General features: G+C 41.1%; 1 protein-coding gene across 45 annotated transcripts in view; it reads right to left on the bottom strand.

Moving 5' to 3' along the window:
- Window positions 1-17,753, bottom strand: part of EPB41L3 (erythrocyte membrane protein band 4.1 like 3) — a 474,479-nt gene that overhangs the window by 86,772 nt on the left and 369,954 nt on the right. For all 45 annotated transcript variants that reach the window (XM_069731098.1, XM_069731103.1, XM_069731129.1 and 42 more), the window contains exons 8-11: window positions 9,966-10,053; window positions 6,387-6,539; window positions 667-764; window positions 28-203 (exon numbers count right to left, since the gene is read on the bottom strand). In XM_069731098.1, coding sequence (XP_069587199.1) covers window positions 28-203; window positions 667-764; window positions 6,387-6,539; window positions 9,966-10,053 — 515 coding nt within the window. The remainder of the gene's footprint in view (window positions 1-27; window positions 204-666; window positions 765-6,386; window positions 6,540-9,965; window positions 10,054-17,753) is intronic.

Genomic DNA, 17,753 nt, shown 5'->3' with positions numbered 1-17,753 from the left:
CATGTAAGGCAAATGCTCGATTCTTACCCCCATCTAGGCTCCGGGACATTGTGTAACGTTTGCTAGAAGAACGTTCAAAATAGGGTGCGGGCCTATCAATCAGTGCACTTGCTCTTCTCGTCTGAGCCTGTGTCCTCCCACTGTAGCGGAATTTCGATCCTAAGGTAAGGAATTTTTTGGGAGGTGCCTCTGGTAACAACAGCCTATACAAATAAGATACATTGTTCAGGGAGATTTGCCAACACATGGTATAAACAAGGGTAATAAATGAATACATATGATTTTTCTCTTGGGACAATGTGCCCAATCACATTGCATGTAGATCCTACTTAATAAGAAATGGCAGACATGATGAATGGGCTTGTCATGATTAATTTATTCTCTAACAGTCAAATTTCAGCTTTTTGTCATTTAGCTGTCTACCATCTGTGACTCAGCAAGGTGTAGTCTTATGGAGAATTATGGTCTGGTGAACATAATGTCATTTAATACAATGTAGATATAACTGGTTAATATACAAGCAATGCTCTAATGTATAAAATTTCAACTAGTGTTGCATGTTTGAATTTGTAAAATTCTTAAGGTAAAGCCACTAATTGTAAACTTGCAAAAATACTAGACTAGTAAAAGACAAAACAAAAAGAAACATAAAAATAACTGGCTCACCTAAAGAACGTATGATGCTCCACGCACACTTTCCATAAGCGTTTGGCAGCCCGGTGGTTTGGTAACTTGAAACCAATCGTACTTTCAAATTGTTCAAACTGAAAGGAAAACACATTTTACAGTCTTAAAAAGACAATGATACCATTTTGTTTAGAAAGAATCCTGTTTGTCAGAAAATTCAAAGGAAGCTGCTTAGCTAAATGTATTTTTTCCACCCCTGCGCACTTCACCTGATTGTGGGGGTCTACTTACTTTCTGAAGTTCATTCTCTTCTTTGCCTCCTCAGTCTCTATCTCGATTATTAGATTTCACTCTGCATTTTTTTCCTCTGTGCTTAGCTATCAACACTATGATGCATCTGAACCCCATAACATGAACAGCTAGAGCCAGCACCATTTCTGCCTACTTGGGTAACACTAGGGTTATCTGCACCTTTATTTTCTCCTAAATTAGTTACATAGGTTGAGAAAAAGACCTAGGTCCATCAAGTTTAATCTTTCTCCACCAATTATACATTTCATCACTAATTTAACTATAACCCACAATGTTATGTGTATCAAGGAAATTATCGAGCCCTTTAATTAGATAATAAATTAGTTTAAATAGTTAATATATTATAAAAACACTTTCATCGAGGCTGAACTATGATTTCCTACATTATAATTGTGCAGTGATCATAATTTAAGGTGACAGGTGTTTGTGTCCCTTAAGAAAAAGTTCAGTGGTACAGTCCATGCAATTTCATCACATAGAATGTTTCTGGTGAATGATATGGTGACGCTTTAAAAAAAAACAAAAAAACACAAGGGCATGTAATTCCCAAGGAATCACATGAATGGATGAGAAATATGAGTGAACTAGCTGAAGAGCCCGGCGTTGCCTGGGCATAGTAAATATCTGTGGTTAGTTATAGCACCTCACTTCTCTTATTTTCCCATCCCGCCTCTCATTTTCCCAATCACATCTCTCATTTTCTCCCTCACATCTCTCATTTTCTCCCTCACTCCTCTCATTCCCCCCTAACACTTGTCATTTCAACCTCACATCTGTCATTTTCTGATCACTCCATTATTTTTCCTCACTCCTCTCATTTTGCACTCACACCTTTTCATTTTCACCTCACACCTCTCATTTTCACCTCATCACCTCAGTATATACATGTTTGTCATCTCCCTTATATATAGTATACATCTGTATGTCATCTCCTGTATATAGTATATACCTGTATGTCATCTCCCCTGTATATATTATATACCTGCTGTGTGTCATCTCCCCTATATATAGTATAAACCTGAATGTCATCTCCTTCCATATATAGTATATACCTGTATGTCATCTCCTCCTGTATATAGTATATACCTGTGTGTCATCTCCCCTGTATATAGTATATATCTATGTGTCATCTCCTCCTGTATATAGTATATACCTGCATGTCATCTTCTATATATAGCATATACCTGTATGTCATCTCCTCCTGTATATAGTATATACCTGTAGGTCATCTGCTCCTGTATATAGTATATACCTGTGTGTCATCTCCTCCTGTATATAGTATATACCTATATGTCATCTCCTCCTGTATATATATGTACCTGTATGTCATCTCCTCCTCTATATAGTATATACCTGTGTGTCATCTCTCCTGTATATAGTATATACCTGTGTGTCATCTCCTCCTGTATTAGACCTCGTTTACACGTTATTTGCTCAGTATTTTTACCTCAGTATTTGTAAGCTAAATTGGCAGCCTGATAAATCCCCAGCCAGCAGGAAGCCCTCCCCCTGGCAGTATATATTAGCTCACACATACACATAATAGACAGGTCATGTGACTGACAGCTGCCGTATTTCCTTTATGGTACATTTGTTGTAGTTTGTCTGCTTATTAATCAGATTTTTATTTTTGAAGGATAAGACCAGACTTGTGTGTGTTTTAGGGCGAGTTTCGTTTGTCAAGTTGTGTGTGTGGAGTTGCGTGTGGCGACATGTATGTAGCGACTTTTGTGAGATGAGTTGTGTGTGGTAACATGCGTGTAGCAACTTTTTGTGTGTCGAGTTGCATGTGACAGGTTAGTGTAGCAACTTGTGTGCAGCAAGTTTTGCGCATGGCGAGTTTTGCACGTGGCGAGTTTTGTGTGGTGCCTTTTGAGTATGTGCAAGTTTTGTGTGAAGAAATTTTGCATGTGTTGCAACTTTTGTGCATGTGGCAATTTTTCCGCATGTGCAAGTTTTGCGTGTGGCGAGTTTTCCATGAGGTGAGTTTTGCACTTGTGACGAGTTTTGCAAGAGCCTAGTTTTTGCATGTGGCGAGTTCTGCGCGTGGCGAGTTTTGAGCGGCGACTTTTGTGTTTCGACTTTTATGTGGCGAGGTTGGAGAATGTGTGGTGAAATGTGTGCTGAGGGTGATATGTGTTCAAGCACGTGGAAGTGTGTGGCGCATTTTGTGTGTGTGTGTTCATATCCCCGTGTGTGGTGAGTATCCCATGTCGGGGCCCCACCTTAGCAACTGTACGGTATATACTCTTTGGCGCCATCGCTCTCACTCTTTACGTCCCCCTTGTTCACATCTGGCAGCTGTCAATTTGCCTCCAACACTTTTCCTTTCATTTTTTCCCATTATGTAGATAGGGGCAAAATTGTTTGGTGAATTGGAATGCGCGGGGTTAAAATTTCACCTCACAACATAGCCTATGACGCTCTCGGGGTCCAGACGTGTGACTGTGCAAAATGTTGTGGCTGTAGCTTCAACGCCTCCAACACTTTTCCTTTCACTTTTTTCCCCATAATGTGATAGGGGCAAAATTGTTTGGTGAATTGGAACGCGCGGGGTTAAAATTTCACCTCACAATATAGCCTATGACGCTCTCGGGGTCCAGACGTGTGACTGTGCAAAATTTTGTGGCTGTAGCTGCGACGGTGCAGATGCCAATCCCGGACATACATACACACATACACACATTCAGCTTTATATAGTAGATTTCCAAACACATTGTGTACTAACGACAGGGTGAAGTAAGAAAAAAAAAAAAACATAACTGGACTGCAGTAAATGCAATAATGTGAGTCTTCAAATCATACCGCTTGTCTAACAACTAAAGAGACCTCTAACCAATGGTAAATTACTAAAATTCATCTAAGGCTCTGACCTCTGCTCTAACATGGCAATTGTAATTCCAATTTTCCTCCTATAAAATGACAGCATTTCAAATATGCCATTACTTCGTGGAGAAGGTCTGACCTGTTGGACCTTTAGCCATCCTGTGAACAAAAGGTCCACTCTATTGAGTTGTGTTCTCTAAAGTTTTCCCTTCACATCTGAATGGATGGGAGCACCTTTGTGGAGAAAAAAAACAACAACTTAGAAGCCAGCTTCATTCAGTTAAATGAAGCTGATGCAATTCCCTGCATAACAATATGCAGGATAAAAACTGGGAAGGGGTTGAAAAGTTGAATCAGCGCTTAGGGTCCCAAAGGTCAGTACCGTATATACTCGAGTATAAGCCGACCCCCCTAATTTTGCCACAAAAAACTGGGAAAACTTATTGACTTGACTATAAGCCTAGGGTAGGAAATGCAGCAGCTACCGGTGAATTTCAAAAATAAAATGATACCAATAAAAGTAAAATTGAGACATCAGTTGTGCCACATATAATGCTCCATAAAGCTGTGTCACATATAATGCTCCATACAGTTCATTATGGCCCCATAAGATGCTCCATATAAAATGGTGCCACATATAATGCTCCGTACCATTCATTATTGCCCCATAGATGCTCCATATAAAGCTGTGCCACATATAATGCTCCATACTGTTCATTATTGCCCCATAGATGCTCCATATAAAGCTGTGCCCCATACACAATGCTCTGTACCGTTCATTATTGCCCCATAGATGCTCCATATAAAGCTGTGCCACATATAATGCTCCATACTGTTCATTATTGCCCCATAGATCAGGGGTCCCCAACTCCAGGCCTCGAGGGCCGCCAACAGTGCAGGTTTTCAGGATTTCTTTAGTATTGCATCGGTGGTAATGTGATCATCTGCACAGGTGATGATTCCAACCCCTGTGCAATACTAAGGAAATCCTGAAAACCTGCACTGTTGGCGGCCCTCGAGGCCTGGAGCTGGGGACCACTGCCATAGATGCTCCATATAAAGCTGTGCCATATATAATGCTCTGGACCATTCATTATTGCCCCATAAGATGCTCCATATAAAGCTGTGCCATATATAATGCTCTATACCGTTCATTATTGCCCCATAGATGCTCCATATAAAGCTGTGCCACATATAATGCTCCATACTGTTCATTATTGCCCCATAGATGCTCCATATAAAGCTGTGCCATATATAATGCTCTGTACCGTTCATTATTGTCCCATAAGATGCTCCATATAAAGCTGTGCCCCATATACAATGCTCTGTACCATTCATTATTGCCCCATAAGATGCTCCATATAAAGCTGTGCCCCATATACAATGCTCTGTACCATTCATTATTGCCCCATAAGATGCTCCATATAAAGCTGTGCCCCATATATAATGCTGCTGCTGCAATAATAAAAAAAAACAAACCACATACTCACCTCTCTTGCTGCCCGCAGCTCCTCAGCGTCCCGTCTCTCCACACTGACTGTTCAGGCAGAGGGCGGCGCGCACACTAGTAAGTCATCGCGCCCTCTGACCTGAACAGTCAGAGCAAGAGGACGGTAAGACTGAGCGGCGCCCGGCGTGTGGAACGCGGACAGGTAAATATGACATACTTACCTGCTCCCGGCGTCCCTGGCTCCTTATCCCAGACAGATGGTCTCCGGGCACTGCAGTCTCTTCCACTGTCAGCGGTCACCGTTACCGCTCATTACAGGAATGAATATGCGGCTCCACCCCTATGGGAGTGGAGTCCATATTCATAACTTTAATGAGCGGTACCATGTGACCGCTGAACAGGGGAAGAGCTGCGGCACCCAAAGACCATGGGACAGTCAGGGACAGCGCCAGGAGCGCCGGAAGCAGATAAGTATGCTACAGACCTCTCTCCCCCTCACCCGCCGACCCTGCCTCGAGTATAAGCCGAGAGGGGCACTTTCAGCCCAAAAATTTGGGCTGAAAATCTCGGCTTATACTCGAGTATATACGGTAATTATGGCATATTCTATTAGAATGCCATTAAAAGCTGTTTTGAGTAGAAATCCTACAAAAGACTCCCAAGCATTCCCAAATATATAATATTTAGAAGGAGAAGATAGATCAAACATTTATCACACAAGGGACTTATTAAAGCAGACTTCCTCATACAATTGCCAATGATCGATAATATACAAGACTTCCTCTTAGCATAACATATTTAAGTTTTAACAAGATCAGCAAAATACTCCCATGATCCACCCTCAGAAATTAACAGATAAAACAGGCATGAATAGCTGGAATGCCAATGCATATCTGTATATCACGGTCAGAGTACAGAGAGTGATGCACGACCCAGCCTCGGGGCTTCTGATCCAAACTCGACCGCATTGTTTACGCCTATGAGGCTGTTGAGGTGGGTCAAAAGAGGTTTCGCTGTCCATTCCCTGACCGTGATACATGGACATCTGAATTTGACCTTACAATACAATTTTATATAAGAACATCAACATCTACGCTAAATGTAATTTATAATTGTGCTGATATGGATACTTTCTTTCTAACTATCCATTTCTATTAGAACTGTGACATACCTCCCCTGGGCGGATCTTGATGTAAAAATTATTCCTCTTATATGAAATTTTCAGAACCTTTGGCCAGGCAAAGCGATTTATCCGTAGTCTATCCCGATATATCAATAAGCCACTGGCACACACACCTAGCATGATTTCAACTCCTTCAGAATCCTGTAAAAGAGAATTTTGTTTAGTACATTCTAAAATATCTTTACAGTAATTGTCATCAGATAGGGCTCAATCCAGCATGACAACAGCCATGGGATGAACAATGGTCCTGCAGTGTTGCCTACAAAATAACCTAAAGCAGAGGGAATGGTGATCCACAATTTCTGGTGAAGTTTTGGCATTTTTGCAAACTCTCCCAACTGTCTGGAAACCACCCAGAAAAGGGGGATCTTCAGTAACAATTGGCAAATATCCAGGTGCCACCGAAAACTCCTGGAAAGCAGTGCTTCAATGTTTCTGGTGCCTGACACTGGGATGGGGACTCATTAGATGGAGGCAAACACAGAGATGCACTGCTCATTACAAGACATGGCTCTGATTCACTATTTTTAGCAGCCCTATACCTGTTTCCAACACATGATCATGGCAGATTTCTTTCTTCTTTGTGTACATAATAAAAGTTCATATTAAATGACCGCAACCAGAGATCAAGAAAACCATGCAGAAATCATACAAAAAATGGAATGTTAGGCTACTTTCACACTAGCGTCGGAATCTCCCCGTCGCAATGCGTCGGGCAGAGATTCCGACGCTAGCGTTTGACGCACTGCACAATGGGTGCAGCGGATGCATTTCTCTGGCGCATCCGCTGCCCCATTGTGAGGTGCGGGGAGGTGGGGGCGGAGTTCCGGCCGCGCATGTGCGGTCGGAAAAAGAGGTCCGTCAGGAGCAAAAAACGTTACATGTAACGTTTTTTGCTCCCGCCGGTCCGCCACAACACGGCGCAACCGTCGCACGACGGTTGCGACGTGTGGCAAAGCGTCGCAATGCGTCGCTAATGTTAAACTATGGGGCAAAAACGCATCCTGCAAACAACTTTGCAGGATGCGTTTTTTGCCATAAACGACGCATTGCGACGTCTGGCAAAAAACGCCAGTGTGAAAGTAGCCTTAGAGTGTGTAATCCTTTATTATACATTGAATGATCTTTATTTGTTAAAACCACCGTAAACTTTAAAGCTAACTTCACACTACGTTTTGTATTATTCAGCAAGACAGGTTGGAACATTTGCCCCATGTCATATTTGTAGGCATGGAGCTGCATGCCTACAAATATCTGACCTTGATCCTTAATAAAAAAAAAAAAGAAACGTAAACTTACCCAGCACACATTCCTTTTAATGCAAACCATACAGACGCATTTACAAACAGAACTAGTTAAACTTTTTAGCTATAACTGAGGTAGACATTTGCCCCGATTCATCAAGACCAGCAGTGTTAATGCCAGTCTTGATGAGAGGACATGTAGGGAGTCAGAAGTGTCAGATTCATTAAGAGATACCTCTTAATGAATCTGGCATAGACTGGAGTATGATTTGTGACATAAGGCTACTTTCACACTGGCGCTTTTTGCCAGACGTCGCAATGCGTCGTTTAGGGGAAAAAACGCATTCTGCAAAGTTGTTTGCAGGATGCGTTTTTGCCCCATAGAGTAACATTACCGACGCATTGCGACGTATTGACACACGTCGCAACCGTCGCCGTGCGACGGTTGCGCCGTGTTGTGGCGGACCGCCGGGAGCAAAAAAACGTTAAATGTAACGTTTTTTGCTCCAGACGGACCGCTTTTTCCGACCGCACATGCGCGGCCGGAACTCCGTCCCCACCTCCCCGCACCTCACAATGGGGCAGCGGATGCGCCGGAGAATGCATCCGCTGCACCCGTTGTGCGGCGCTAACCACGCTAGAGTCGGAATCTCGGCCCGGCGCAATGCGACGGGCCGAATTCCGACACTAGTGTGAAAGTAGCCTTAGTCGAAGCTGCTGTCAATTTACCAAAAGCTGCAAAATTGTTGCTCAAAATTGTTGCAACTTTCTGAAATGTTTTAATCCAGAATTCTGGCATGACAAATGTTTTGATTTGATTTAATGAAAGTGTTGCTCTTTTCTGTGACTGCATTTTTCTTCCAGAGTTAATTTAGAGGTCCCCTATGAATGATTACGATAATGTAATAAAACAAGAACTACTTAATTAATCTTTAGGGATTCAGCCTTTTAGTGATTTCCATTGTAATGGTCTTTGCTGCAGTAAGTCTAATAAAAAGCTGTCTGTACAATAACCCTGGCTTTTCATCCCTCCTGTGGTGCATTGGAAGCAGGCCGGACGGCTTCATCCACAGCTAATCGATACGATGATGCAATAGTACAGCTAGCCCTGATCAGGATACACATCCATCTTAACTTCTGCTTCTTAAAACACAATTTCCTATCGGTTTCTGAACATAAGAACTGGATGGTTAGTGTTTTCAATGAGCAATGCTTTTGCTATGCTCTAATAAACCCTAAGGTAGTGGCCACCCATGTACATACAAATAAAAGTAAGGAATATAATAGAGTGAGCTGCTCATTTTCATACTATAAAATAGTTTCTCTGTACAGGCAGGCAATTATAAAATGCTACCTTTCCAAGCTTAGGCTAAAATCTATCAGAGTGAGTAAGCTGTAATATTGTAAAGGCTTCCTTTCATGAGCTGGTTAAAGCAATTTGAGAACCTGTCAGCCGTACTTAGTTTACTAAAGCAGATTTGACTGAGGCGGCTATAAACTGAAGGTCTGGAAATGTAAAAATCATTAGAAGAAATAATACGATTTTCATCATAATACGATTGTCATGTTACTGGAACCTTGTATGTATAACTTATTTCCTGGCACATTTACTGCTAGGAACTATAGTAGTGCCTGAGGCATCTACCGGACCTTTTTTTATGTTGCGTTGGTACAGTACCCAACAAAACAATAAATGTGACATTCTCTATCACAACATACGTATGGAAACTTTCTACTTTAAAACTATTACTTCTAGGAGTTAATAGCCTTGCACATACAGCACCTAAAGTAGCAATGTACTGTATGAGTATTGTAATCCAGAGCATTACGGGACTCTGTGTGCCACCGAATAGCCCAACACTGTGCGTATGAGGCCGAAGGGAGTGTGGTAGCACCCAAATATTACGAGATCAGCTTTAGAAGGTGTTTGATCTAATTTTCCAATTGGAAACCTTTCAATTAGGGGGTTATGCTGTTGACTATACTAAATGATGCTCACAATTAAAATTCTATATCACTCTTGCAAGGATCTTCAAGACAATCCAATGCGTTTAAATGGGGCTGTCGTGTATTTTCCTGCTAAGCAGGAAGCCAGGAGCTCAGCTCTGCCGGAAATAAGCTGAAGGCAACTTAGTCCACTATTCTTGTAATTGGTAGGGGCCACAGAGTTTGGGCCACAACAATCTTTATTTTTTATTTAATCATAATCATAGGAACACCCTTATATGTTGAGTAGTAACTATAGTATAAAAAACATAAAAATGACGTACTGAGGACACTAAACAGTTATCAGAAAGAAGCGTAATAAGATACAATTTAATACCTTAGCATGATGTAAATCAACGCCATACATTGACAATTTTTTGGCATTTTCCAGGAAGTGCATTTCAGCCTCAGCAGGAGTCATTCCTCTGCAGAAAACAAACAGAAGAGTTGTGATAATTGATTTCTCCTTTTATATTATTACTGACGAGATCCGCTTGCAGTATGGTCAGAGTACATTAACAAAAAGCATGTTCTTCAGAAAGAAAAAAAAAAACGCTCCCTAGATGATATCTAGAATTTATCAATCGCACTAAGGCTACGTTCACATTTGCGTCTTTCGATGCAGGGTCGTCAACGCATATCAACGCATGCGTCGTGCGCCCCTATCTTTAACATTGGGGATGCATGGACATGCGTTTGTATGCATTGTCATGCGTTCACCGACGCATGCGTCGTTTAGCCGCACCTGCCGGGGTGCGGCCGACGTTACATGTTGCATTGGCAAAATTTTAAAAAAACGCATGCGCCGCCCTTGCGTCGTCAATGCGTTTATTGTCCCATAGAAACCAATTTACGACGCAGATGACGCAAGTGCCTTTGTTGCAGCGCATTGTGCGACGCATGCGTCGTTTATTAAAATAACAAGATAAAGTGTCTAGACAATGACAAAACAACCCAGATATAAAATATAGGTTGATGTATTGTTTGACAGTTGGCTTCAGCATTGGACACACACCAGACAAGCTCTCTTCAAGAGATGTAAGTATAGAATGGATTCTGTGCATTTTCTTGGTCTTTTATTATCTAAAAATGTTCATTGCAATTGGTGGATGTTGTACTGTACTTTATTCCGGCTATACTGTTGTTGTTTAATGGAAATTGGTGTTTTTTTATTCTGGTTGTGATGTATTTCTGCCGTTATATGATGGCGTTTCATTGTCTGCGGCCTTGGTGGTTTTATTGTAAAGTACGGTGGTCCTAACCAGGATTGACTTTTCTTTTCCCTTTTTTTGTTGGGTGTTTCATTTTGGGTTTTTTCTTTGAGTTTATGGTGCTTAAAATAATTCAAGAGATATAAGTATAGAATGTATTCTGTGCATTTTCTTGGCGTTTTATTATTTAAAAATGTTTATTGCAAGTTGTGGATGTTGTACTGCACTTTATTCCGGCTATACTGTTGTTGTTTAATGGAAATTGGTGTTTTTTTATTCTGGTTGTGATGTATTTCTGCCGTTATATGATGGCGATTCATTGTCTCCGGCCTTGTTGGTTTTATTGTAAAGTATGGTGGTCTATCCAGGATTAACTTTTCTTTTCCCTTTTTTTGTTGGGTGTTTTACTTTGGGTTTTTCAATGATTTTATGGTGCTTAATATTTTTGGGGGGTTGTTATGTATTGCATGCGGTTGTTCCACTGTTTTTTGTTTTATAGAAATGTATTTTTTCGTATCAGGTTCTGATGTATTTCTGGGGTTCTATGTAACCGTTATCTTGGCTTTCTTTTTTTTAAAGAAAATTGTAAAATATGGTGTTTTATAATGGATTGCCTTGTCTTGTGCCCTTTTTGTTTAAAAAATATATTTGGGTTTTTTTTTTTATTTGTACATAGGGCCTGTTGTTTATTGTTTTGTTATCTTTTCTGGGACTGTTGTATTCTGTTTTTGCTATACTCTGCCATTGTGTAGTATTTGCCATTGATTTTTTTTTCAATGTATGGCGGTGTTGTTTGCTCAAGCGCTTGTTCAGTTGGCATTGTACTATGAGTGCACTGTTCGTTGTGCTCGTAATGTTTATGTATGTTTTTTTTTTTTATATTTTCTGCTATGTGGCTAAGTATTGTGCATTCTGTTAATGTAATAATTTTTAAACTTTTTCCTTGCAGAATTTATCTTCACCATGGCCAGCGACTCAAACCACACAACACCACAGGGGAGTTCGGTGAGAACATGATCTATTGTTGTTAACTATTCTTTGTATTTGTACACGTGTCAGTACATTTTTTTTAAACTGTTTTCCAGGCTTTTTCAAGTGAGGAGGAAGAGAACCAGCAGGAGCAGCGACCTCGGGGCCAAGCTGTGGTGGCAAGCCAGCGAGTAAGTATTTTTCAAAACAACATAGGAATGTCTTTAATGGTTAAACCTTTTTTTTTTGGGGGGTGGGGTGGGGGGGTGGGGGAATCTTTGTATTTAGCTTGCAAACATTAATGTTTTACAATTATTCTAGGTTCCACGACGGGACCCACAGGAGTCCATAGACATCGATATGATGGTCGCCTGTATCCAGGAGCGAGGCCCGTTGTGGGACAGCCGTGACCCCCGGCACGCGGACCATGTTGTTTTGAGGCGCCTGTGGAATCAGGTGGCGAAATCGCTGTGGGATGGCTTTGACAGCGCTTCACCCACGGACAAAGGAAGCTTTGGTAAGTATTGCTGAAACGCCGCAATGACCCTACAGGCCAGGATAACACAACCGTGTGCGATTTGACCAACTCCTGCGAGTTTGTTGCATCGCACACGGTTGTTTTATCATTTTTGAAAGGTACAAACTAAATTTTTTTTTGCCTTTTTCACAGTCAAAAAATTGAAGACAAGATGGCATTCCATGAAGGACCATTTCAATAAATTCATGCGGAAGGAGGAGGAACAGGCTCGAAGTGGTGCTGCTGCGGCAAGGACATCAACGTATAAGTACGCACGACTTCTACAGTTCATGAGACCAATCCTTGGCCGCCGAGAGTAAGTATTTACCTATTCAAACACATCGGGCATTGTACAACATGCATGTTCACATAGTATATTGTCCAGCCATGTAGTTTATTGCCCAGTCATTTAGTATATTGCCCAGTGACGTAATCTACATCACAGAGACACATAGTATATTGCCCAGCCACGTACAATATTTCATAGTGGCGTAGTCTATTGACCGTGACGTCATGACCGGTCCGACGATAAGCGTAAACCATGATGGCCGTCACAAACGTCTACGGAGGGTGAGTATACCCAGGTTATTTTTGAAATCTAAATTTTTACATTTTTTAATACTGATGCGGTTTAGACAGCGTCAATATTAAAACGTTGGTGACATCGAGGTTTAACGGCGGCAACGGATTTCACCTGCGGCAAGGGGAATATGCGGGCGACAGGCATTGACTGCGTGGAGTAAGGAGCAGCCATTTTATTCAGGACTGTGCCCGTAGCTGATTGGTCGCGTCAGCCATGACAGCCAGCTGGACAGAACAATCAGCGATTGAATAACGGTTACTGAAGGACAGAGACTGACAAGACAGACCTGACCCTTTACAATAGTGTTCTGTGATGCAATGTTAACTTTTTATTACACAGGAGGTGGCGAATTTAAAAGTTTAGATTTTGTATACTAATGTTTTGCTTATGTTTTCACAGAAGACACAGCAGCACCCTCGAGCCTGTTCGTCCATCTGGAGCGGTCCTTCATGAATCGCCATCAGACCTGTCACAGCCATCCCACAGCGTCAGCAGGCTTGCACCACCATCTGGAGAACCGGCAGCCGGTACATCTGGTCTTCCCCTGGCCGATGCCTCTGGCGCTCCTTCTTTCGGGTATTCCCAACAGCGTCAGCGGGCCTCGGACAGGGTTTGGTATGGGTTCATCTAGTTCCATGTTCAGTCTCTCTTTAGCAATAACATAATTGTGTAGAACCACACAAGCCTTCACCACCTCATCCACTGTCTAAATTTTAAAATTGATGGCGGATCCTAAAATACGCCATTTGGACACCAGGATCCCAAAGGCGCACTCCACAGTTCTTCTGGCCCTGGATAGTCTGTAATTAAATACACTTTTGGTGTGGTCCAAGCCACGACTGGAGTAAGGTTTCACTAGGTTGGCACACATTTGAAATGCCTCATCCCCAACCACAACAAATGGCATCGCCGGGCCTTCGGTGTTGGGAAGAGGTCGTGGCTGGGGGAAATTAAAATTGTTCCCATATAATCTTCTGCCCATATCAGAGTCCTTAAATGTACGTGAGTCATTTGTCCGGCCGAAAGCTCCAATGTCCACGGCGAGAAACCTGCAGTCCGCACCTGCAATTGCCATGAGCACGGTGGAAAAGTATTTTTTATAATTAAAAAAAAAAAGAGATCCACTTCTTGCAGGCTTTGTAATCCGAATGTGCTTCCCATCCACTGCTCCAATACAGTTAGGGAAAGAACACACGATCAAATTTCTTGGCGTTGGCCTCCCATATTTCACTTGTGGGGGGGGGGCGCACGGGGGGGGAGTAAAAATTCTTCACGGAGATTGTCCCACAAAGCGCGGCATGTGTCCGCAATAATTCCCGAAAGTGTGGAGACTCCATTCCTGAATTGGAAATGCAGGGATCTCAAGGTCTCTCCGGTAGCCAGGAAACTGCCTAGGAGATAAATACATTTAATTAAAGTACATTGCAATAAAAAAAATAAAAAATGCCATACCCACCCCAAAAAAAAATAATAAAAAAAAAAATTGGCAGAACATATCACAGTCGTTCAAATAGAACTACATTACGTACCGTAGAGTCACCAGCAGCCGTTCCTCTGCGGAAATTGATCTCCGGAGCTGTGTGTCCTGCCTGGTAATGGCTCCTTCCACACGACGCAGAAGATAGCGGAAGCTGTCTTGAGACATCCTGGTATATTCAAAATATTTTTCCTGGTTCTCATTTAGCTCGCCAAACAAACATTGGTAGGCTCCACGGCTCTCCCGGACTTCCACGATAGGGTGTAGCCAAAATCGCCGATGACTCCTTCTCCGTTTATCCCTTTTCCTTTGCTCGTAATATGCAATAGCATAGGCATTAGCCAAGGCAAAATCCATCTCCATATCCATGTAGATACTCTCCATAGGACGTGCTATCATGATGAACCACAGCCAAATCTGAGGAAATCATCTCTGCCAGGGTATATATACACAATTACATTACACCCACCCTCTTCTAGACATTGGTGGTCTTTATCTAGTGTCTAGACAGTAAATTGTGGCTTTATTTTGTGCAATTGTGTGAAGAAAGACATCACTTTAGGTAAACGCATGCGTCGAAAAACGCAGCGTTTTTTGGTAAAAACGCAAAAATTAAAAAAAAAACGCTGCGTTTTCCGACGCATGCGTTGAACGCATGCGTCTATAAAACCTGCGTTGTACATGCGTTTTACTTGCATCGTGCGTTGCGTCGACGAAGCTGCGTCGAAAGACGCAAATGTGAACGTAGCCTTAAACATACAGTAACGTTCTTAAGCTTTTGGACTAACATTACTCTGAAAATAGTTTTTCTGAATGAATACATAGCGGTTATAGAGTGTAGACATAAGCTGTTATCTAGTGACAGCACCAACGCCACCAAACTACAGCTATGTATCCAGCTTGAAATAAATGCCACAGAAAATATGAGGCCCCCTCACATTTCATGACAGCTGTCAAACTAACAAATAAACGGCAAAACAAGTCTGTGTTATTTTCAAGGTGTTAGTGTGTGGGTGTACATATTATGCGCATATATAAAAGGTGATATAAAATGAGAAAGCGCTGCAAATATTGGTTATGCTAAACAGTGAATAGGCCGATAACCCTTGTAACTGTAACAGAACATATGTGACCAATCAAAACACAAATAATATATCCACAATGGATGCTGAAGTATCAATCCTCCAGTTCTGAAACTTTACTGATTACAGTGTATTAAACTGTTAAAGTGTATCAAAAATATGCTACATAATGGACAGCTAATGTCATCTGGGATATTAAACCAACGACATTCTACATACAATAGTAATTGATGTGTTTTAATCATTATTATAATATAAGACATAAGAGCTAAAGAGAAAAATATATGTTTGTCCATGGGCAATATATACTTAGCATATACAGCAGTGCTTGTTGTAGTGTTTTATATGCAATCCATGAATATCGGTCTCGTGTAGCATTCATAACAGCAAAATAAAACCCTGAAGCACTAGCCTGTTAAGAGGTTTTTGAAATGTAATAAACCTCTTCACTATAAATTTCGGTACAGTATTATTCTTCTTCCCAAAGGGAATTTCTCAGACATAAGACGCTATATTTAGCAAATTATAGATTTGAAATTCTTTGTATTCTAAAAATCAATTACTGCTACATTCCTTATTTTCCATGCAGTTTTCAGTTCCCAAATACACAGAAATGCCACACTGTCAAGTGAGCAGCCCAATTCTTCTTTTCCCATGTCTCCCACCTTCCCTGGACTAATTTTGTCACCTAAATTAACTTTTGTTTAGAGCTTTTATTGGGTTTGTACCCATCTGGCTGTTGAATGTACTCAAGAAGTGCATAGGTTATCCTTTATTTACTATTATTCTTGAATGAGAACATACCTTTAATGAAACATAATTATACTTCCTTGCACCAGCAAGTCTGTTTTAAATTAAATTGATTTAGGCCATGTTAGACCTACCATCTTGGCTCACGTTCCTCACAGAGCCACGATAGGTACAATGGATCGATTTTGTAGATGGGTCAAACTGAATACTATTGAACCCCATTGACTTATAATGGTTTTCATCAGGATTTCTAACTTTTTTTCCACCTGTTTTTTGGTACTTATGATTGCCCTTGTTTTTATTTACTTCTTACGTCTTGATTCTCACATAAAGAAATAGCAGTAGTGTATTTGTATATTGTAAAGCTATATTTATTTTTTAATAGTGGTAGGTTTAATAAAACAGCCAATTAGGTTGCCCTGTGCCTAGATAAACAATTGGCTCCAAGCAAATTCAGCCAACAATGCCGGAAAAAAAAATAGTGCTGCATGCAGTAGTATAAGTGGAGTATGTTATGATGAAGAGGAATGGTTTGTATTTTTAAGGAAGCACAGGCACTTCTCACAAAATTAGAATATCATCAGTTAATTTATTTCAGTTCTTCAATACAAAAAGTGAAACTCATTATATAGAGTCATTACAAACAGTGGTCTATTTCAAGAGTTTATTTCTGTTAATGTTGAGGATTATGGCCTACAGCCAATGAAAAACCAAAAGTCATTATCTCAGTAAATTAGAATAATTAACAAAAAACACATGCATAGGCTTCCTAAGCGTTTAAAATGGTCCCTTAGTCTGTTTCAGTAGGCTCCACAATCATGGGGAAGAATGCTGACTTGACAGATGTCCAGAGGGCAGTCATTTTGGAGAAATTCTAGGATGGAATTAATTGGAATATTCCCTACCAAAGTCTCTCCTGCAAAAATTCCCAAAAATGTTTCCATGCCCTGCCATAAATTTTTTTGCTATTAGTTTACTTCTATATAATTTTGTAAAGACTATCCCTGGAGATAATCCTTTCTGGCTCAAAATTACCATCTCAAATTCCATGCGGTTAGATGGAAGCCTTTCACTTGAGAATGGCACACTGGACCCTGCATGAGAAGGTTTGGTATGTCCGGTAGGATCCTTGGATTTGACATCGACATTAATCTCATGAAGGAAAATCATGGTTCTTTTTGGTCAGAATGGAGCAATCAAGATCATCCCTGCCTGATCCTCCCTGTTCTTCCTCAAGACTGCTGTATTCATGACTATTTGAGAAAAAGCATATGCCATCCTGAAGTTCCAAGGGATCTGAAGGACATCTACCCTTGGATTTAAAGAACAGAACCTCTTTACTCTCCTGTTCTGTTTGTTTGCAAACAGGTCTATTTCTGGTAATCTCCACAAGTGTACTACCTGGTGAAACACCTGGGAGCTTACAGTCCATTCCCTTTGCTTCAGTCTGTTGCGGCTAAGGAAGTCTGCTTTGGTGTTTTCTGTCCCCTTTATATACAACACTGTTAGGGATAGAAGAAGCTGTTCTGCTAGATG

The sequence above is a fragment of the Ranitomeya imitator genome, chromosome 6, assembly GCF_032444005.1.
Source record: "Ranitomeya imitator isolate aRanImi1 chromosome 6, aRanImi1.pri, whole genome shotgun sequence".
NCBI lineage: Eukaryota > Metazoa > Chordata > Amphibia > Anura > Dendrobatidae > Ranitomeya > Ranitomeya imitator.
Note: the sequence above shows the minus strand (reverse complement) of the source record. Positions and strands in the feature narration are given on the sequence as shown.